Raw genomic sequence first — 24,306 nt, 5'->3', positions numbered from 1 at the left:
CATTCATATTTATATTAAAATAAACACAAAACACAAAACTATCTGGTCTTTTCTGAGCTTCATAAAGGTAAAAAAAAACTTGTAATTGTAAAAATTGTGAACAAACCTGTTACATATTTCTTTATGAATGGGTTGTCTGCAGGTTTGTACCACATTGAAATACAGTATTTGTGTTGGGTTACATTTTCAATGATTTTCTGACATGAGCTTTGCTTTTAGAGCAGTGCTTGTAACAGATTCCTGTACAGGTGTGTGATAGTTGGTTTGCTTTTCTTTTGCTTGTCTGCCATGGAGAAACAAAGAAAACATAGCTGAAGAGCTGTCATGAGGAACAAATGCAATTTCTATGGAACTGTGTGTTGTTTGACACAACTGAAGGGTGTTTGTTACATCCACTCAAGGTAAGAAAATGAGAGAGTGCATGAGGTGAGATGGCTTGTTGCTGGTGTTGGCAAACACCTGGCGCCTTCTCTTTTCTCCCTGCTCTGATTTTTGAGAAGAGAGAATGTCACCCTGAGGTGACTGAAATCTTTAGTGTGTTTGTACAGGGTGATAAATGTTCTTTATTTTCATACAATTTACTCAAGAGAAAATGAACTTTGAAGCTGAAGCTTTGCATTGACCTGGTGTCCCCTCTCTCCTCCATTCCTCCTTCATTCACCCTACCGCCTCCCTCTGTTTACATAGCAGCCATGTTCTGCTCTAATGAGGGGACGGTCACTGAGATCATTCAGCATTTTTACAACCAGACCATTGTTGTACCAGCCTTGTAAGCTGATTCTCTTTATGCTTCCACTACATAACCTTTTTTTTCCTCTCAGTGTGATTTCCTTGGCAGTGGTTGAGTAGAATTGACATTTTTAGAATTTTTGTTCTAATTGAAAAGCTTTTTGATGTACAGTGTAAAGTTTTCTTTTTTTTAAAAAACATTGCTGAACCTCGATGGATAGAAAATATAATATGCTAGTTGATGCAATGTCCTCTCTTTGGCTGATGGTTTATGGAAGTGATCACATTATGTTATACACCAATATGCTTTCATACAATGGACAGCCTTTTTGGTACCATGCATACTTTTCCAATCCCAATGCCACTGATTTATAATTTTTATATGTCAAAAAAATCCCAAAATTCTCATGTTGCCCATCCTTGTGGTCTTTTTTTCTCTTTTTGACTGACTAAAGAATAATACAGGATTTAAATAGAAGATAACAGGCAGGACAAACCTGAATATGCCCAAACCAAAGAAGCCTATACAAGCTATATGCAACAATTATCGTCACCATAATGCACTTATGATAACCAAACCCAGACACTATGAACATTAACATTTGTTCACCAGACAATTATTATTATTTTTTAACACAGCAGCAGTAAAAGTTTAGATTTATCTACAGTACAAAGTGTATGGCACTAAACAAATGATTGATTAATCGAATATCATAACAGATAATTAACCATATAAAGAATTTCCCAAATATATTTTGATAAAAACTGAGATTTTATTTGTCACCAATGTTGAAGGAATACATGCAGTGTAGTATTAGCCTTGTGGTGATTAATTGACTTCACAAGATATATAAGGTCATCATCCAGCAAATGTACATGCAGTATGGTACATACAACACACTTTCATGTTATCAAAGTACAACATTGACAGTAATGGTAGTGCAAAGCTTTCATTATACCAAAAGTTAGTTTATAAGGATTACTGATTTCAATATTAATTCAGTGACCAATCAAATCGGTTAAACTCAGAAATCATGTTTAGAGCTTTACATAAGGTACTTTTCAGAAACATTTATATCTTTGCCCTGCAGATTTCTTACCAAGTGCCACAATTTATCGTTTTTAGATTGTCGTCATTTGCATTGTTCTAAATCTCGAAAAGCTTTGGAATCTTAGACCGTAAGACTGTAACAAAAGAACCCTGTGTCTCTTAATATACATTTATATGGCACACAAACGTCACATGTTGATGTTAAACCCCCAATGATTACTCTATTCATGAAGGAAAATCAAAAATGATCCTGATATAGAATTAACATCTAGGAATGAAATAATAATTTTATAAAAGATTAAAGGCAAAGACAGATTGCATCACTGACTGGAAAAAAACTGTTTGTGTATATTAGGGTATGTGGGGAAAAAAAAAAGAAGTGATTTGGTACATGATTAAAAAAATGCCCGAATGATTGGCTAAGATTAACTAACAGTTGAAAGAAAATATACTTAATTAAGTCTTCTATTATACATAATAAAAGCCTTTCAACATCATCACCACCACCAAGTGTCCATCAACGCAGTGTAGTCATCAACACTAGAAAAGCTTATTGTTCCTCTCATGTTCCCAATTTATAGACTGATACGGGGAAAACCGGAAGTTGACAAGCTGCCATTACTGCGGTGGCCTCTCCCTTCTACAGCTGCGGACTTGAATGCAAGCAGGTCTAAAAAGTGAACGATGGGGAAGAAACTGGAGTATACAGTTTAACAGCCGGGAAAAGAGTAAACTTTGTGAAAAAACAGGGAGTGCTTAACAGACTGCATGAGGGCGGACACAAAAACTAGTCCATGAGGACTAAATGCAGCATGTGATTAATGAAGCTAATTAGCTTGTAGAAAAACGTTATATTACATAGCATGTTATCACATATAATGTGGCGGCTGGTTGTTTTTTAAATCTTTTTCTCTGTTATATCATCAGGTCGTTGCTGTAAAAGATGTCTAACATTGAAAATCTAAATAATATTAAGATCTCCTCATCAGCATCTGTCTGACGTTTTGAATCTAACTATGAGGCCACCGCAGTAATGGCCGCCACCAAAAGATGGCAGCGCCCACAAACAGTCCGTAGGAATCAGTCTATACTTGACCTCAGGAGTCAGGATGGATAAGACTCACTAACACTCACATACATTTTATCATGCATATCATGCATCCTTGACTCGATCCGCACGCATCCATGAAACTACAATAAAGCTTAGCAAGGCTTTTGAATTGAATGGAAGGGTTAGCTATAACAGGGGGGGGCATGTTTATCATAGATTGTAGTATTACCAATCAGGAAATTGGCATCAATAAACTTACAACAATGTGAGAGGGAGAGAAAAGGTTGTAAAACAAAGATGGCCGACTTCTTTCTGGCTTGTTCCGATTTTTACTTTCCGATTGACTTTGATGTCCTAGGTTCATGTAGCACCAGCTCAACATATAGAGAGTTTGTCCCAGACAGGTTTTTTGTTCTAAAGTAGAAAAAGCTGTAGATGGCTGATAAAAGTGAAGGAAGAAGGTCTGCACAAACTGTTTTCCATCTGAAGGCCTGACGGATCAGTTTGGCGACTGTTTGACGTTTCCTTTTGGAATCCAAAAACAAGTGTCCCTTCTACTGATCAGAGAAGATTGAATTACTCAGAGGCGCGTGGAGAAGAGAGTCAAAATCAAGCTCCATGTTGTTAGTTGTGTTACTAGAAGACAAAAACACACATTTGCCTCTCAACACCTTATTGTGGTTTTTTGAAAGAGCAAACAAAATAGCAAAGAAAGAATACCTACTTCAGATCAGAGTAGACACCAGGGTGGTTTGGACTGAACTCCACAGCAGGAGCAGATGCAGTTTCCATTCTGTCTTGACTAATGGACTCTTGTGGGCTAAACGCCGGCTGGAACTGATGCCTGAAAGCAACAGCAGGAACAGGAAACTTAGTCACTGTAGCTATTAAGAGGAAATGTGAGTGGCCCTGTAACTTTCAATATGACGAGACTTTCCACTTTGGAAAGCAATGTAACCTGAGGATGTAAAATGTAAAATGTAGGGTGAGTTCACAGCACAATTCATGACCAAAATCCAACTTATACCTCCTGATACTCTTTTACAGACTATCAATACACTGAAATATAACAATGAATTAAGCTCCTAAACACTTAGCAGGTCCATCATTGAATCTATATTCCCTTGTTCTATGCAGAAAAGCACTGCTTAAACCAGAAATGTATCCTTTCATTTTAAATTCCGGAAGAAAATCATACAGAGAGACATTACAAAATAAAACTTTATATGAAATTGCTTCAACAGAATATGTGTTTTAAGAATAACATTTTTTGAGAAATAAAGAAAAAAATGTAAACCTTAATATCAACATAAATGCGATTATTAATGTACTTAATGTTTTCACTCCTTTATTTTGGGTCTGTTTATTTAGCCTCAGAGAAGTTAACATCTAACATAAATGTCTAGATATAAAAGCAGTGTAAAGTAACTTGTGGTAGAGGGTAGGTCATTAGTGGATAAAAGACATTGTAATGGAATATAATTGACAGGAAATTAGTTGAGTAAGTGACACTTACAGTGGGAAGACATTACTTTCAGCATGATGTGCGGGGGGCGAGGCCGAGCCAGCTTCCCTGCTCACACAAACATCACACAGTCGCCCATGATCTCCAATTACTTTAGATAACTTTAGTTTTAGTGTATCAAAAGAAATGTTTCATCAGTAAAAAGCTCCTTACGTGCCGACTTTGGTATGGAGAGACACAGGAATGTAACCACTGCTGGGTGACGCTTGAGGTTCTGTTTCAAATGACAGCAGAAAAAAAGAGAACCTCATCTGTTAGCTGTTTCTTCTCACTCAAACATACAAGTACATACATGTAGCCATGTGCATTAAGATCATTACCTGAGTAGAATTTTTTGAAAACTTCATGTTTAGGATACTCAGGATACAGGTGTGTTATGTGGCCTATATCACGGATGCGGTCACCAAGGCTTCGGATCTCAAGATCTCTCCTGATGAAGGGCTGGATGTTTTGGATTTTCTGTCCTCCATCTTCAGTGAACAAAAACATTTCCATTGCATGTGTGTGAGAAATAGAAAGAGAGAGACATAGTATTTTTTTTATTAACGATGACCTTGCAATGATTTTTTTGCATTCTCTGATCTGTACAGACATTTAATGTGTTGCTCCAGCCAGGTTATACTGCCTGAGCTTTTAGTGTGCTCCAACGTATATCAATTAAAGAACACAGTTTAATAGTTATGTCAACATTTCTTGCTTAATTCAAAATAAATACCAATGATTTAAAAAAAAAGGTCCTACATCAAAATTCAACATTAAGCTGGGCCCACAGAATCACTTACTCTCACTTGCAGACACGTATGCAATGGTGATGCCTCCGATCTCAGAGTCACTAAAGCGAAGCAAGAACGTCCCGTTTGGCCTGTCTTTGAGAATCAGGTGTAGATGCTGCTTCCCAATGAACCCAAATATCAGCCTATTCAAGCAAAACATGTCAAACATGTGTAATTGTTGACAGACTACAGTATGTTGTACGTATGGTTGAACTAGCAGCAGAGCCACCTCACCCTTCGCTCCAGTAGGTCTTCAGGTGCTTCTTGGTCAGCTCCATCACTCCCTCAAACCACTGCCAGAAAGTGAACGGTCGACCCGGCAGAACCTCCTGTGAGATTGAGAGGCACTGTGAGATTCAAATGCATGTCAGTCTGTGTGTGTCTGCAAGAGAGGACAAACATCAATGTGCACCTTATTGAACTGAGCCCAGGACACCAACATGTTGCTGAAGTCATCAGCAAAGTCGGGCTTGTCAAAGATCTTCTGTGCCAAGAAGAGCTGATTGTAGTCGTCCAGATTGTGCTGTGTTTGAACCTCAGAGGTGAATTTACTGTTGAGGGTATTGCACATCATCCTCCAGGGCACCCGCTCCGGCACTATGAACGGCACCCTGTCCTAATGAGAAAGACAGATACACATTTACAATCATGTTAAGACGTTTTAGAGAAGAGAGGCCGTTTATAAATAATTTTATATCTCACAGATCACATCAGGCTGCTTCCAGTCAGCACTTAAAGTTGTTTTGATTCACAAAGCAATGCACATTACTGGAAGTCAGCTGTTTTCTTTAAACTTAAAAACATTTGTGAGTAATTCACTTTATATGATGAGCTTAGAGTGCAGAATAGATTCTGATAATATTTGGTTCTGGGGTTAGAGGCATAAACAGGACAGTCATCTTTAACACAGTTAGTGATTACTCATCTAGTATATTACCATCATTTAAAACTCAATAGGCCTCAGTAGCAGACATTAAATATTCGCATAAAGGTGTTTTGATAACAAAAAAGTACTGGGTTCACTTTCGATGAAGTACGTCTTTTCAACTGCACATGATTAAGCCAGTGATTCTCATATACTGTAAAATATGCACCCTAACAATGTTATTCATCATTATATGTAAACACAATGTAATGAAGCTTTGACAGCAAGTTCAGTCAAGAAAATTACTTAAATAAATGTCTACATTTTTTTCCTTTTCAAAAATATTTATAATTCCTTCATAACTCTATTGAATTAATGAGCTTCTTGCTAGCAAACCACAATTTGGCCCTGGATGCTGTTCTTTGAATCTCACTGCAATCTAGTCATTCTTCCCTTCTATATTCGTTTTCAGAGGGGCGCTTAAGTGGTTGCAAAAAGAAGTGTAACTGTATGGACATTCATAACAAACTGACCCTTCTTGGTTGATAGTAAATATTTTCCAAATAAGTCTTTGGTCTCCATTGCTAGCTTCAAGTCTTCCTAAATATAGTCTGCATATCCACACTTTAATTTAAATATGGTCTCTTCAAGATCCAAAACTACAGGACGTGACCTTAAGGCTTCAAGGATGTGTCATTCTATATTAGTTTGCTTAATGAACCTACAATTAAGAAGTCAAAGTAAATATATTTATATCATTCAGAATCCATTGAAATTAATATCACTCAATTCAAAAAGACAAAAAAAACTACTAGCACTATCTGAAAAAAGTAAAAAGCCTTTTTTAAAATTGGCTATTTCATCATAGAAACTTTAAAAACAAGGAAAGTCATCAAAAGCTGGGAACAACCCACGCATAGCAACACAACCAGCCTTCTTCAGGGTCCACTCCTGACTGTTGTTTTTTTATGGTTTAATATCACTACAGCTAAAGGAGCAAACCAACATAGCGAGAGCGTGTGCCATGCAAGGTGAACATGTACATGAACTTCATTCAACACTGTGCCCTAATGTTGGTTCACTTTAGGAGTCAGTGCTCTGCTCACTCTTTTGAAATCTGCTGACACACCGCTCACCTATAAACAATGCTATCACCCATTGTCTATTGCAGCTGTTGATGTTACATTTCATAAGCTCAATCTCTGACACAACATCCACTTCCTGGGTGGCAGGAAGTAATTAACATCACCCGCCTACTCCCATGTATGCTGAGTGGTGAATACATGAGATTGTAGACTAAATTAGAGATAGTGTGGTCACAACAATACGGACAGAACAAATGTTGCATTTTCAAAGACAAAAAGCAAAGGTACATATAGGCAATACGAAAATAAATATGGTTATAATGCCACTTACTGCTTCAGAAAAGGCGCAGTCCCATATGATTGTGGCCAGAGCGTTGTTATCTTGACTACCGTGAACAATGACGACGACTGGTAGAGTGATCATCTATAATCAATGACATCATCTCACATTAGCTGAATACATTCTTTCCATTAGAGAGAAAAACATTACATACATGGAGTCATAAACATCCTTTCCCATGAAGCAGCAGGGTGTTAAGAGTTGTTAAAGAGCAGGCCAAACAAAAGAAAAAGTCAAACCTGAATCCTGTAGGGAGTGTCACAGCCTGTGATGGAGATCTCTGTGGAGAACAGGAGAGCAAACTTCTCCTCCGTCACAGATTCTGATCCCTTTCTGTCTGCTCTCTTAATCTTCTTGATGGACTGTTAAACCAAAATACAAGTTTACATTTGTTCAAAAAGAAGAAAAAAGCAAAGCTAGGCTGAGAAATCTAGAGCCTTTCTTGCCTACCATGTTCCTGAAGGTGGCACACGTGCTCTTGCTAGCTGTGTTGTGTTCCAGGACAGCTGAGTTGTTGATTAGTTCCCCGACATTATCACTGAACCAAGAAAAAATGTAATTGTAAAACATCCCTACATATCAGTACCTCAATTGTAGCCACTTTGACTTGTTTGTATTTGACATAAAGGAGTTACAATCTAAAAGGGTACTTTAAAAATCCGAAGGTCAAAAAGGGCAGATTCCAAAATGTTAGTTTGAGGCGCCATCTAAATAAGTAAATGTTTAGATATTAAAACACTCAAAGGGTCTCTTGATGAAATAATTACAATCAATGAAGTCTTCATTTTTAAAGCACCAATTCATAACAAGGGGGGGGGGGGGGTCATAGTATAAAGCATTGGGTACAGGTGCTATTTACTTATATTAACTGTTAACCTAAAAGCCTTTATTTGAGTGTTGTAAAACATTTTAAGTGTGGGTATTGTTTAAAAAAAGAAAAGGCTGGCAGCCATGAAAACCAGTTAGTGATGTGAACTACTCCTCTCCCCCTCTGAGACAGTGTGCATGCCATTGGGATTTCCTGGATGTATGACTCACCTGGGTATGCTGGTGAGGTTCCTGGCCTGCAGCTCATTAATGATCTGCGCCTTCAGCACCACAGGTTTCCCTGGAGCTACTTTCTCCCCAAGCAGATATCGCACGGTGGTGGAGAACTTTGACTGAGTTTTAATGACCTGAGGGGGCTGCCTGTCCACTACAAGAGAGCTGAAGGGGACATCGGTGACATGAGAGAGAAAAAGCTGATGAAATGAAATCAGTTATGTTGCTCTGGAAAAGTTCAAGTTCAACTTTTTATTTTCCAGTTTGCCGATTGAAAAATTTAAATACTTATATATAAACAATAATACAATGTAGCTTTCCTACCTTTGAATCAGAATCTGCACAAGTTTCGCCAGGCTTTCCTGGAGCTCTGGGATCTGCTCTCCTATCAGCATCAACTCCTGTCTCAGCTTCCCGTTCACCCCAAGCAGCTGCTCACACCTGACAGAGATGATATATCAACATGACAAGGGGGCAAGTCTTTGTGACAATTCATCATTACAGAATATGATGTGTTGGACTCGGGATATGGCTTTAATATTCAAAAATAATACACTGGTTGCATAACGATGTTGCATTCACTCACAAAAACTAATAAACAGCCACAAAAAAAAACACGTAATATATTAGTAGACTACTTTGAAGAGGAGATAGTAAAAGGCCCGTACTTAATACTTTATGCTCTCTACAACTTTTGCCATTGCTCTTTCCTAGTTCTCTGATTTCCTCTCCTGTCTCAGTCACCTCACTCCCACATCCTGCCCTCCTGTCCTGCAATAACCCCTTCACCCCCCAGTCCCAGTCACCCACACATTCTCACCTGTTCCCCATCATGACTCCTAATCAGCCCATGAGTACTGTGTCAGTTTGTCAAGTAGCTGTGCTTTTATTTCATGTACCTGAGCCTCCATCTGTCCCTGCCATTAAGCTGTGACATAGTGGCATAACTGGAATATCAATTTATGTAAGTGTCAAACTGACCATCCTGTTGATGGAACAGCATTGATTTCCCTCTGTCCATACTTAGATAGAAGTGCTCATTGGTATTCATTGTTAGGTTCAGCAGTCTCTTAGTAACCACTTCCTGTTTTGAGTTTGGCTTGCTGGTAGAGACTGGGGCTTATCAATTAATGCAGTGGCCCAGGCGTGTTAAGTTTGCGGAGTAACATGTGGATCTCAACGCCGAACCATTCTGAACCATGTCATGTCACCCAACATCTAAGCTACTGTTTTACCATGAAGACAGACATCCACCACCTTCCCTTTTTGTTCTTGTCCTTTGACCAACCTCTAACAACAACAAAAATTTGAGCAAGAGACTGTACGTGTGGGCTGGCCACTTGACTGAGAGTTGTAGCTCGTCGCTGTTTGCTGACAGGAGGCAAGCCCACACCCTACACCACCACCCAGCCTTTGTTTATGTATGCATTATGTGTAGCGAATGAGCATTCCCTAGAGAAGCTACTCATTCTTGTAACATTATGGAAAACAAATCTTAAAGTAGACTTGAAAGCATTCAGCACTTGATCTGCTTTGATTTGACTCTAGACGCACAGTATGTCTATGTGTTTGAGTGTAACCTCTATCACTTTGGCCTCCCAAAGGGATAAATCAAACCAACTGTGCAGTGTCTTAAAAATAAAATACGAATGTCACTGGTTGTATGAAGTACGTAGTAATGTTTAATTGGTTGTTCCCCTTTACCATGAAAGGTCAACAACGCAGAGGCTGTCAATCAAAAAGGTGAAAAGTGGAGTGTGTTTCACCTCACCAGGTCTGCAGGGGGTTCAGGTTGTCGTCAAAGGGATGTCCAATGGTGGCCTTGTGCTGCTCCCACCTCCACGCCTTCAGCCTGCTGATGAATCGGCTCTGACACTGGTCCAGACAGTGCACACACTCCTTCAGCAGCTGGAAACGCTTCTATAACAACAAACATCATTTAATAATACACTGACTGATCAAAGGACTTTCACCATATCTATTTGACTTTAAGACATACCTGCTAAATATCTACCTTAGAGTGTGTATTTGGTAAGTCAAATCAGACTACACAAAACTTGCTGCTGTTCGTCTACAGTAAAGTGATCATGTAAAACTTTGATTCAATCAGAAGTGTGAATAAAAAAATCCCTATACCTCTACAAGTGACTGATAATGTTGTGACTTGCAGCGTTAGCTCACCGTGGCCATGGCTTTCACGTTGTACTCCAGTTGCTGGATGCGGGTCTGGAGTTTCTGGATTTCTGAATTTGCAGGATCCAGTCCATTCTGTTGGATCGGCCCTGTGCCAATGATTAATGAGACCACATTACGAGTCTGTAATATGTGATGCTACTGCATTTCCTTAGATACAAAATGAAATGTTTTTGTTTGATGCCATAAAAAAAACCAAACAAAAATATCTCAAAGAAAAACACTAAAAAAGACATATTACTATTCCATTTTTAAAATTGCTGCAGATTGATCTTCTCTGTCACACAATTTAATGACAAACCATTTAAACTAACTGCATACCTATTGATGTAGAAAACGTTGAACTCAATTATAACCTTCATTTGTTTATAAAATAAAACTCATGAAAGAAGCCTGAGAAGCTGAACCTAAAACATATATATATATATATTATATATATATAACCTGAAAAAGATGAAACCATGAATAAATCTTGAGAATAGAAACTAAAATAACCTTTCTTCTATTTATGTTATTACTTTAAGTCTAGTATTACAATGTTGCTATTTAGGTTTTTAAACGCAAAGCAGGTTTTCACTGAAGACAATCACTGCGTTTTCTTACTTTGAGCTTGTTTGCCTGTCTGTGTGTGTGTGTTTTTTTTTTCTCACCTTGTAAACCCTCAAAGTTCTGCCTTTCCCAGTTGAGATCCTCCTGCTGCTGGTGTATCTGCTGTCGTATGTCCTGAACCTCCAGCACCTTCAGGACCAGGTGATCCACATCCTGTGCGCTGGGGAATGAGGGTTCTCTGTTCTGGTACTGTTGGTAATGTGGAGGATTGAGTATGGGCATCTGTGCAGGCTACACACATGAGACAGCATTCAATAAACGGTATTTGTGACGGATTAAGAAACAGCTTTTTAAAAAAAAAACTTGATTCTAGAGTCAAAAATAATTAATCTTGGAATGTCTGGACAGACAACTGGCTTTCCTGCTGAGAATCTAGACCAAAGAATTTGCACTCCTGAATGCACTAAGCTCACATTGCCTTTGTCCTATGTATAGTATAAAGTTTTGAAAAAAAGGATGTTGTACTTTTGGATCTCTGAACTTGAACACACATATCACAAAGTAGAGAGTTAAAAATGGTGTCTCTTTACTGCTTATTTGACCTTAATAGTTACAACTTTTCAATGAATGTTCAAACCCTTTGAATTTTTGTTGAAGACTAAAATGTGGCTGAATAAACAGCTGACTAGAAGAAAATTTGAACATAATATTGAAATAGAATGTTTCTTTGAAAAAAATGTAAAACGCACTGTATTTGTTACAGTGGCGAGCAGGCCCCTCTCCTCTCTGAGAATGTCTCTGACCATCACTGCAAACCGTAAAGGCTGCTGCTGAAACACGGTCTGTAAAACAAGAAATCACATACAAACACATACATACATTAAAAGAAGTTCATAATATCAATTTGGAAACACTTTATCTAGTTTGTCTCAAAACCACTGCATTTTGCTGTCTTGTTTCATTTATGCTAGAGCAGGTAGGCACAAACAGTTAGAGGAAGTTTCTGTGGTTTCTTTAAATTCCCTCTCATTTCTTCTTTTGTATCTTGTGGTTTTTAGTGAATGGTGTTTTTATGTGAGACCTTCTCACTCAACCTACAACCCAACAAACACCCTTCCCTTGCATTTCCCCTGGTCTGTGCTCTGCTCTCAGACACTTAAATCTTCTGAACCCATTTGCAGTTACTCCTCATTAAAAGTAGCAGCTTAAAAACTTGATAATCTTGCCAGCATTCTTAACTACAGTACAAATAGCCACAGAGTGACACTGTCTTACTGAAACTTTATACAGTTCCATGAAGAAAACTTGATCCTATTTTAGAAGCAACAGATCAACAGCATTTCTCCTACCATGTTTCTGCTGATCTGCATCAGCTTCATCCTGTACACCACGTTATTATTCTGCTGGGCGATCGTTCGCAGCATGTTGATGCTCTGGTCCAACAGAGCCTGAGCCTGGCTCTCCTGCTCCATGTTTTCCAGCGAAAAGTCGTCCCTGTGACAACACACAGATAGAGTAGATGCATTATGTAAACATAAACAGATGCATATTCTTGTATGTTAACACAAAACACCATGCGTGAACAAGTAAACACAGTGTGCAATATCCAAACACATGCACCCACTGTTTTGGCAAACACTTGTGTTGTGCACGTGTTGGTGTCATACCATCTTTGGCTCTCGATCCATTCAGCTAAAAATTGTCTGACTTCGATGGGGAAGGCAGACGGGGGATAGAGGTTGTTGACAGTCTCATCAGGGAGGCACAGGATCATCTGAGACATGTGCATCCACTGGGCCATGATCAAGCAGCACTACAAAAGCAAGGAAAAGGATGTTAATGCATGACATGAACTGAATTATAAATCTACAGTTGAACCAAAAAGGACATCTTATACCAAACAGCACAATAGCATTTGGAAGAAAAAAAAACAAGCATGCATTATTCTTCATTTTTCCTATAATCAACAAATGAGTTGAAAAGACCAAAATCAAAAATAAATCAGTCTGCATCTCTATCTTAACCTAGTCCTGTTTCCTGTTTGTGGCTTTCAGGCCCGACATTCAAAAGATGTAGATCTATCAAAAATGTCTCACTGATACGACATTCAACTTGTTAACCTCAACCTAAGCACCACTCTTAAAAGAAAGCAAGTTAGAACCAACTACAAGCCATGCATCGTTTGAACCTCATAACAATTTCTATATTTACATGTATTCTTAAGGTTTCTGGAAAAAAATTTTTTTTGATGAAGCATTTTTAAAATCACAAATAATGACAAATCAGTGATATATCAGGGTTAAAATATTTTGACACAGTTGACACTAGCTTAAGAATAGAAAGAATTTACCTTAACCTGTCAGACTGTGTGAGATAAGATTCTTAAAACCTTAGAGCTACTTAGTATCAAGCATTTCTCAAAACAGGCAAAAAATAATGCAGTTATTAAAGACTAAGGTAAGGTACTAAATAGTTTTTATGTGCAAGAGAATATTTAAAGCCCCTGAATATAGGACTTATTGAATATGAAGTGCACATGTGAATTCTCATGAAGGAACATGTCAACCCCTGCTGATTTACAGGAGATTTAACATTTTTGTTTACCTATAAAAACCTAAAAGCTAAACAAGGCTATGGTTAAGATAACAACAAGCATGCTGAAGAGGGTTAGTTCTTTTTAAAGGATTTGTTGGTAACAAGTGGGAATATTTGCCAAAGAAACATCTGGAAAACCCCTGTAGCTGTGGAGGGAATTAATAAAGCTGTTGTCAACAACAGATGTGTTCTATTAAAGCTGTTCTGTGAGCTTCATCAGCTTTCTACATATGGAGAAAAAGAAAGACAGTAACTCAAACAGTTTTGTTTAAATGTGATCCCTCTACACCTAAATGTGGAATCTGATCTTCACTGTATCTGAAAACTGGGATATCTCTCTGCAGTGTGACTGTTAGCATTATGAAAGCTGAAAGTTGTTTCCTCTTTGTTTCACTCTTGATCTGAGTTGGTGTACATGTGTTCTTGATTACACAACATTATACAGTTTCTTCAATTATTTTATTTTTAAAAAAAGATTTCGTTTTGGCTTGTTTGTGCCTTTATTGGAGAGACAGGACAGTAGACAGAGAGAGTGGGGAATGGCATGTGTGAATGGAGCCATAAGTCAGGTTCGAACCCGGCCCCTGTGCTTTGAGGACTACAGCCTCTGTTCATGGGGCGTCCAAACTAACCACTCTGCCACCGTGGTCCCAACTTCCCTTAAGATCAAAGCTAGAAGTAAGGCTGGGATATAAATTGAGTTTAATTTTCAATTATGATTTTAACTTCTTGCAATCATGAAAACAAGATAACTGAGATTAAACAATCTCTGTGCCGCAAAGTGGCACCCGTTTTGATCATAGTATTTTCAGAAACCCCAAACAGAATTGGATACACAGCAACTACCACATAATCCATAAAACATAGTCTAAAAAAATCTAAGAAATCTTAAATCTGAAACACTCATTTGTCTCTGAATACTTTCTCTGTAAGACTTATCCTGATATTGCCATTTATAGTTTTTAAATTCAGATTTGACATAAATGGCTGTTTTTTCTACTCCATAGATTTTGAAAGATAAACAAAAGATACTACTCGGAGGGATCAACAGTAAAGGCATAGTTGTGTTAGCTGAGTGTTACATGAGAAGATTGATACAGCTGTCTGTACATCAAATAACAAACGTGGGTTAAAAAGGTTAGCTAAACTGGGTTCATAGGCTGGAAGAAGAATAAACACTTTTACAGTCTGATTCTGTCAAAAGCTAACTATTGCAATTGCATATAAAAGTGCTAAACACAGTTTATAATAGGCAGTAATATCGACCAGGTAACTAAAGCCTGAACCATTAGTTGACTTTTAGGATTTTAAAACTTCTTGTGGTACAGAAGTAGACATCACTTTTTGCAAACTGTGATGAGCATTTAGCACATATTTTACATCTTATTGACTTAGTTAGCCTATTATTAGTGGAAATACACTCCTCCAAAAAATAAAAGGAATACTTAAACATCATCAACCCATTGAAGGCTGGATTCAAAATCACACAGAAAATCTAATTAAAAAAACTGAAATCACAGGCTGATACAGCTTGCGTTCATTTTATCAAGGCCACTCATAATGTGACTCACTTCTACCATGTGCCTATATGCACTCCCAACAATGTCTGGGCAGGCTCCTGATGAGTTGGTAGATGGTGTCCTGGGGGATCTTCTCCCAGACCTGGATCAGGGCATCAGTGAGCTCCTGGACAGTTTGTGGCGGTGTCAGATGTACAACACATAAGGTCCAATATGTGCTCAATTGCATTTCAGGTCAGGGGAACAAGAGGGCCAGTCAATGGCATCAACGCCTTCATCATCCAGGAACTGCCTACACACTCTGGCTACAGGAGGCCAGCATTGTCCTGGACTACCAAGAACCCAGGGCCCACTGCATCAGTGTAAGGTCTGACAATCACTCTGAGGATTTCATCACAGTAGCCAACAGCAGTCAGGGGGCCGTTGGCAACAACATGGAGGTCCGTGCAACCATCAAAAGTTATGCCTCCCCAGAAAATTACTGACCCATCGCCAAACGTGTCATGTTGGATGATGTTAAAGGCAGCATAACATTCACTAAAGCGTTCTCAGACTCTATCACGCCTGTCATATGGGCTCAGTGTGAACCTGCTCTCATCTGGGAACAAGACAGGGCACCAATGGCCGACCTGCCATTTCAGGAGTTTTCAGGTGTATGCCAATTGAGCTTCCAGTTCTGGGCTGTGAGCACAGGTCCCACTGGAGAACGTCTGCCGCTTATGCCACCATCATGAAGCCTGTCTTTGACAGAGTGGACAGAAACGTGCACACTTAGCCTGCAGGAGGGCTCTGGCAGTGCTCCTCCTGTTCCTCCATGCACAAAGAAGCAGATACCGGTCCTGCTGGGTAAATGCCCTTCTTTGATCATTGGTCAAAGTCACATGTGCTCAGTGTGAACATTGATCATCAACCGCTGTTCACCCAACGATGATCATTGAATGAACGGTGTTTTAATGTCACTTTGATGGTGTAGCTGGCAGTCTAATGTCCCATGTCAGCTACCGTAGCTCTAGGCTCATGCCAACACCTTCCACTTCTGCAAAGCCACTTCTGCAAGTTTATTTCAGTATTTTAGTAGTAATAGTAGTACATAAGCAGTTGGCTCATATGTTGTTGCTTTTCCTGCTTTTCCTCCCCCTATTTTGTTGATGTTTTCATTGAGTTATTTTCTTTGCTGCAGAGTAATCTGTTTTTGGCACACACTGTAGTGAGATTGTAAGATTGCACAACCCATGGCACAAATGAGATAAATTGGCTAACTTCATGAGTTGTCTGGTGAGATTATTTGCTTGAATTCATTCCTTAAAACAGTAACATGTTTATCCATCCATACATCTACTTCTTCTGCTTATCCGAGGTACCATCGGGGTGCAAGCAGATTCAAGAGAGAAGAAATTCAAAAGTCTGGTATGCAGACCTGTCAATCTGCTTCATGAATACAGAATAAATTAAGAGACTCTGTTCTGGCCTGTTCATGCCACTTTTTAACAAAGCTTTAAGCACTTAAAGGGATAGTTCACCCATTTGCATTAAGCGTTGTATCATTAGAAACCTGGTCGTATTTTTGAATGGTCGTGCATCCCTCCCTCATTTTCCCCTGAGATGGGAAATCTTTGTATTTCTGAGTCTGAAATGGAACTTCCAGTGACGCAAAATGACAATTTTTCCAAGATACCAATTCCTTCTGGAATAAATTTCGGAATCAGTTGAGGAAATGGCCTCATGTGTTGTAGTAAATATGTCTGTAAATGTTTTTATTACTATATTTCTACTGCTATACTGTATATTTTGGAGAAACTGTAACGATCGAATTTCCCTCTGGGATTAATAAAGTATTTCTGATTCTTATTCGGACCTTAGTGGGAGTGGCCTGCGGTGCTGTGCATTCTGGGATTTGGTGTCTTTCATCCACATGAGCCAAAAAGACACTTTCTGCCTTTTCTCGGCCAAGAAGGCACCAACTTCAACATGTATTTCACATTTCTACTACATATATGACCCAATGTCAATACAGATTCATGTTTCAACGGGTGAAGTATCCCTTTAAGGTCTCTTCTCCTGCATTTGTTTAGATAGCCTAACTTCCTAATTGCTTCATTGGTTTCTTAGTCTCATTATTTTTTACAATCTGCTATTTTTGTTTACTTTGAAAGGGACAGTGTACAGCCACATAGCTGTTCTAGAGTTAACTTTGAGCTAATTTACATCTGTAAAGACAATGTCTCTGTTAAGAAATAAAATATAAACTTAAAACATCTACACAACCAACCACAGCATCAAATTATTCCACAATGAAATTCACAAATTATATTACAACAGTAATAGGCAAAGTAAGAGCACTACACTTTGTACAGGGTTATACATAACCACTACTCAGCAGCCTCAAGTTCCTCCATAATGAAATAAATGATGCAATATTAATCCATTAAGAAGCTAAGTAAGCTAATGTTGGCTGGCTCTCTCTAGTGTCCTATAGTGATAAAATGTTGAAGCCAAACCTTTGGGCTCATTTAGATGTAGAGCAGTTCTGTTTTCTAGAAGGAAAAGTGAACATTTGAATATTGGATTCTACTCTTCAACAGGTGAAACAGTGTCAGACCTCTGAGTGTCCTAATCAAGAACTATCACTTTTGGCCTTGATCACCAATAACACTGAGTTATGAGGTTTCTGTTTGTGATTACTGATACTAGTAGATAAAATACAGTGGATCAGAGTTTAACAAAACGTATCAACATCACCAGAGTTTAATAACAAAGAGAAGACCGACCTTCAAACAGATGCTAAGTGGACACAATGGACACTTAAGCAAACTATAAAGACTGGGAGTCTATTGTGTGTATTTTAAAAGACTTAATACGGTGCACATTTATGAAGCTCAGCGGTCATCAGCTGATGTCATCATCACAAACGGACATTGCTTCATGTGACTCTACGTGGGAAAAGACGTCTTAAGTTTCCTAATTTCTATTTTAAGAAATGTATTTATTTGTTCCCTCTCTCCTTCCATTTGTTTCCTTGTGTCTCTCCATGCATTTCTGCTGGGAGGGAATAAGATTCAAGAGAAGGATGTGTGATGCATGGACACAAATTAAGAGACATGTGATGTACCCCATGTGAAGTCCGGGTGAGCCGATGTGTGAGCACAGCTGGTAAATCCATGGATCCATGAATCCAGAATTGTTTTGAATAGAAAATAGATTTTGAATCGAATTGTGACCACAAGAATCGAAATCGAAATCGAATCGTGAGACACCCAAAGATTCTCAGCCCTACTGTATATATGTCACGCATTCAGTGAGTGATGCTATCAACCCCCATCTGACAGTGAGGTGCATAATGAAGATTTCAGGGGCAGCCTTTCCTGAAGTGTTCTTGAAATGTTCAGGGGTGCATATGTAAAAAAGGCTACTGTTGAATCCAATCAACAGTGGAACCTGGATTTTGTGCCACATGTCCCTTCAGGCTTTCCATCACTGCTCAGGTTTGCACAGGCTTATTGACAGAATCTTTAGCGGGAGCCTGAATCTTCTTAGATGTGCTCCAGGTGTAGACCTGATCCTAAGGCTTTGACTCCCCTCTCTTTAGCCTGTTTAATCTGTAGCTCATGCATTTCATTCAAGATTTCAATTTAGATGGTGGTTGATCTTGTACATTGCATGAGTTTTAGCTTTTCTTTGATTATTTCCAACTGGTTGTAAAACACACAGAGATGACTGATATCATGCTGTTAACCAGCTAGCGGGTCTCATTCATCTTCACAGACTTTTGTTATTTTTTAGGACATTTATGGTACCAAGATAAATGATTATACCTGTCAAATATTTGTTATTTCTTGCAACCGACTCATGAAGGTATATTGCTTATTTTACCTGTGTAACTTTATCCTTCTTATGTTTAACTGTGGGTTGTGAAGATCTATATATCCATTTATGTATTCTATATCATTCATTCATTAATTTCTATTATAATATATAATTATAATAATTCTATAATACTATTATGTTTGATGAACCTCTGTATTACTATCAATCAATCTTTATTTATGTAGCGCCAATTTATAACAAATGTCATCTCAAGACCCTTTACAAATGGCGAGTAGAAGACTTAGTTGCCTACTTATTGGTGTGTTATCTACAAAGACCCAACATTAATCCATCATGAGCACAGCACTAAGCAACATATAGCAAAGTTACAGGGGCAAGGAAAATCTTCCTTTAAAAGGCAGAAACCTTGAGCAAAACCGGACTTATGTTTAACAGCCTTCTGCAATACGTTTCCAAGAGCAAGCTGTGTACCATTAATGTTACAATTTAAAGGTGGTTATTTGGTTTAGTTATTTTTATATATGAAGACATAAGATGTGTTCAATGAAGTCTCTGTGGTACACAAAGCTTTTTCCACTCATTAGATGAGTCCCCTCCCATCTGCAAGTCGAACATGCCTTCCTCTCCCTGGTGTACAGAAACCAGAAACATCCCTGGTGAGAATTCCCTCCCTCTCAGCCAGCTAGCCTCATGCCCATGTAGAACAATTAAGAACTAAGGTTTTTAATAATGTTCTGATGTTGGTGGATCCAGCCACAATTGGGGATAAGGTTTGGAATATTTTTTCCCTGATCCCTGATTTAGTGCAACAGTAAAAAAAAACAAAAAAAAAACACTAAATCATTGTGTATCAAGTAAAAATAGGAAGTGGGTTCAACTCGAGCACACTGGAGGAGATGTGAGGGAAGATTTATATAACTTTAGGTTATGTCTCACATTCCTGTAGTGCGCCCATGCTAAATCTTTTTTAGTGTTTTTTGCCAATATAAACTTTCTTTATTTGGTTAGGAAAGCTATTGAGTGACAAAAAATCGGGGGAGAGAGAATGGGGGATGTAATGCAACATCAAAGAGGTCATATTCTGCCCTTTTTGGGGTTCATATATTTAATCTATGTACCTACTAAAGTATGTTCACAATAGCTAAAGTTCGAAAAAAAAGTGTCTGTTTTCATGAACTGCCGCTCCATGCACCGGCTCGCTTCTGACTCTCTCTCTAAGTCTCTGAAGTGCCCACGTTCAGAGTCCCCACATGTGCCAAGTCTGATCTGATTGGTCGGCCTGTCGGCTCTGTCGTGATTGGTCAGCCGCTCAGCACGGTTCTCAGAAATGTCACGCCCCTTTTACCATATTGGGAATGCAGCCACTTTGGCTCAGAGCAGAGCATAAACATTAGCACCTTAGCACTACTGTGCTACCTCAGGCTACGGCATATCGTGGGCGTGCTACAGAAGTTAATGGGCGTGCAACATGAGCTGCTGGGCTTGCCACAACGAGCCAATGGGCTTAGATCAGTGATCTCACACTGACAAGACGTCACACTGGCAAAACATTTCGAGGGGGGCTAGAACCGAGCGTTACATGCAGCTAATGCTGCAGCTAACAGGAGGACGTAGGAGAAGCCGCGTTTACGCAGACTTTGACTTTTTGCAAATAGATGCGCCTACACAACATGCACAGGACACATGGAAAACACAAGAGCATATAAAACCAGAACAAGCATAATATGACCCCTTTAAGGCCTGACATTGAGCTTGTGCAATGAAGACTCTAGCCTGTTTATTGGGCACCTGCTCTACCAACTGAAGTCAAAGGCGCCCCATGTGATGTCTTTTCTCATGAAAGGCGCATATAGTTTTAGGGGGAAAAAGTAGTGTTTGTAAAATATACCCATTTCATCACTTGTTGTGTGTTGATTTGCTTTCTTTGTCTTTTATGGGTATCATCAAAAACAATTTTTTAAATATATATATTACAGATACTTAACGCTGGATAGCCTAGCAATAATGTCGACCATGTCAAATGTTGACCCTGGCCTTTGCTACATGTCGTCCCATCCCAACATTTCCTGTCTCTCTTCAGCTGTCCTATCCAATAAAAGCAAAATGATTCAAAAATATAACTTACTGTATAACAATCAGCAATAACCATTAATCAATAAGGAAAAATAGCTGTTGGGGAACACCTGCTCACAACCTTTAAATGCTTTTGTTTCAGTTGTCCTTACATTTAGTAGCTGTCAGACCTGATACCAGTGTGTTCTCTTGCAGCTATTGCTGAACAGTGTGTCAATGAATCAGTATTTTTAGTTTGAACTTGCTGACTGAATTAGACCTAGAATTACGCGCTGAGAAATGCTGGGTTTACACATCAACATTTAAGAACGAGGAAAAGCACTCTTGAATACAGATTTCTGATAAACAGGTTAGGGGGAACGTACTATAGCAAAGCACATACTGCCAGTGGAGTTACTAGCACCTCCATTAAGACATTCACCTGTTTTAAGGAACCGAAGGCTCTGAGCAAAAACATTCGGTAGCTCAAGCAGCCTTTCTTACTTTTAAATTAGCCAACCATCAAAAGATGAAAATAAACACAACAAATCCTCGTTGCCAACCCACTGTACATAATTTTCAACAGAAATATCCAAAATTATTGGCTATATCTTATCAATCAAATGTCCCCCATATTTTTTAACGAGGACTATTATTGTTCAGGACCTACAGGAAGCACTGCACAGGTGGTCATATTTTCATTTGGGGGGGTCCTACTGGCATGGAGCTTATTGGTATTTTCTCTTTGTTATGTAATTAAACAGTCACGCTGTGGGAGCAGCACATGGGCCCGCTGAGTCGGGCCATGACGGGTGACAGTAAAAGCTTTCCGTTGTCATTACTGTCTCTGGAGGCCAGGATCATGTCTACAGAGCTGCACATGTGTCTGATGTCTCCGTGATGGCGGCTCTGTGATAACTGGACGGCTTTCAAAACTCTCTCACAGTTGGCACACTCTAACTTGGGTGAAAAAAAACCCTAATATGCATGCAGGTAGGAAAAACAACAACAATGAAAATCGTCTTACAAAATGAGTTACAGCTTCACATTGGAGTTCATTGCGGCTGCACGTCTTACAAATTATTTAATTAAAATAAAAAACTGAAGCGCAGCTGCTTCTGTGTTTTTTCTCTGGATATAAGCTCTTATATTCAATAAGGCTACATGCTATGACGTCGTAGAAACAATGTCAGGCTACCCCAAGACAGAATAGGATACAGTATGCTATAGCCGACACAGACTGGATTTCCAGTAATATTAGGCTACAGTGCAAAAAACACATGCTTATTGGTACAGATAGTTCGGAGTAGCATGAAGGGACTTAACTGGTAAAGAAAATAATGTTGCTGCCTTGAATTGCGTCATAACATAATTTCCTTCCACTTCAGAAGCGTGAACGTCAACAAACTGTTAACAGCAAGGGTGAACTTTTTTTAAGCTGGTGAAATGGCTTCAACCTGGAAAAACGACAAAACACTTCTATCGTTTGAAAAGCTGTTGCAGAATATCTTTTTTGTTTACTCGGTAACTAAATCAGAAAGAGGCATTGTCAATATTGTTTTCAAAGCTCACGTCCAATAGTTGTCAAGGCCTCTTCAGGCCTATACCCCCCCAAAAAACATTTGTTAAACACATAATACAACAATGACACGTACCTTGAGTTGTATAGGTTACAGATTTCAAAACATTGAAAAACGTTATGGTTCTTCTCTTCTTCTTCCTCCTCTGTCTCATGTGAAGTCCAGCAGTCCGACACTCTTACTGATCATGTTCTACCTCCATCACTCAGTGTAACTCTCAATGTACAAGCTGATTTGTTAAAGTCGTTTTTAACCGAGGAGAACTCCACTTTAAGATCGGGGCAGTTTAAACAGGACGCAAACTAGATCTAGTCTACTCTGAAAACGCAAGAAAGTAGGTAGGGCTCACTTCCCTGTTAAGCGCGTTTATTCCACTCACAGACGAGCGCTCGCTATTTCCTGCCCTCACGTTCATGTTCACACATGACCGACAGGCAAAGCAGAGCGTCATCAGGACTGCCTCTTCACAAGCACGTTTAATGGCTACACTTGTGTTAGCCCGATCTAGCATAACACAAATGTGATCCACAGTATGTTTGTGTCCGATCTTGCGCTTATTTGTGTTTATACATTTGGTCATCACTGTGATTTCACACCAGAAGGATGCAATATACTGCCTTTAATGTGTCAAATACTGAAACATAGAACTCAAAGAAGGCATTTCTCTGCCACCTTTTAAACAGAAACTAAAGTCAGTCGTGGCTTGGTGGACTTCCTGAGAAGGAGACGTAGGCGGAGTAATGTTGAGTCATTTCATCAGATGGTGTAACTTCCAGTAAGTCTTCACTGAGACACATGATACCATATCTGCTCAAGGCAGTGCCTTCAACTCAGACATCTTCCCAACGACATCCACTATCCGGAAATCTTCAGACCTTCATAGTTTGACCTGTCTGAGTTTATGCTAAGAAAATAGCCTGTCCTTTGTTTTTACATTTTTGCTTTATCGCTATTGCTTGCAGCTTCTTTTTTTTCTGGCGACTGAACATAGGGGCCATTAAATATTTTAACCCAGCTGGTCCGAGTGCAAATTGAATCTCATGCAAAACAATATTGAGGTTCGTTTATTTATTTATTAATTTTCATTTGTTCGTACTTTTCTATAGACTATATATCACCAGCTTTATTATGATTGTTATTATTGTTAACTAATTACAAATTAGGGTTTTCAGAGACTGTGCTGATAGTACAGGTCACTACTGCAGTGTCATTTATCAGAAATAGTTCATCCTTTGTTTTTTAAAAACCGGAAATAACGTTAAAAAAAAATCAAACACTTGGATTAGATCAACTACAAATGAGGAATTGATTATTTGAGGTGAAACCAGTACCTTTTTAAAAATGTGCACTGTTGGTTTTTTTGTGGCATTCTTATTTAATACACTGTGAATTATTTTTCAAGTAAGCCAGTCTTTCACTCTTTAATCTCCAATTATGTAGGCTATCACATCCTTTACGCAACAAGTTCACCAAAGACTGCAATTAGGCTACTATATAGTTTAATGCGCATGTAAATGTCGCTTAACATAACA

The 24,306-nt window shown here is 38.8% G+C and overlaps 1 protein-coding gene across 2 annotated transcripts; it reads right to left on the bottom strand.

Annotated features, from left to right (window-relative positions):
- Positions 1-1,480: 1,480 nt before the first annotated feature.
- Positions 1,481-23,182, bottom strand: stat6 (signal transducer and activator of transcription 6, interleukin-4 induced). Of its 2 annotated transcripts, none has more exons than XM_061058465.1 (20): positions 22,850-23,182; positions 12,870-13,015; positions 12,552-12,696; positions 11,952-12,044; positions 11,304-11,493; positions 10,642-10,742; positions 10,232-10,380; positions 8,785-8,901; positions 8,458-8,625; positions 7,870-7,957; positions 7,659-7,781; positions 7,411-7,503; positions 5,542-5,745; positions 5,364-5,458; positions 5,139-5,272; positions 4,677-4,826; positions 4,514-4,570; positions 4,348-4,404; positions 3,556-3,675; positions 1,481-3,467 (listed from the first exon to the last, which is right to left on the bottom strand). In XM_061058465.1, exons 2-19 carry the CDS (start codon positions 13,001-13,003, stop codon positions 3,557-3,559), a joined length of 2,217 nt encoding a protein of 738 aa, XP_060914448.1. In that variant the 5' UTR covers positions 13,004-13,015; positions 22,850-23,182; the 3' UTR covers positions 1,481-3,467; position 3,556. The 2 variants fall into 2 exon arrangements, with proteins under 2 accessions (XP_060914448.1, XP_060914446.1); XM_061058463.1 differs by having other exon boundaries at positions 4,510-4,570; positions 22,850-23,181.
- Positions 23,183-24,306: the final 1,124 nt, after the last annotated feature.

Source organism: Labrus mixtus, chromosome 15, assembly GCF_963584025.1.
Source record: "Labrus mixtus chromosome 15, fLabMix1.1, whole genome shotgun sequence".
Taxonomy (NCBI): Eukaryota; Metazoa; Chordata; class Actinopteri; order Labriformes; family Labridae; genus Labrus; species Labrus mixtus.
Note: the sequence above shows the minus strand (reverse complement) of the source record. Positions and strands in the feature narration are given on the sequence as shown.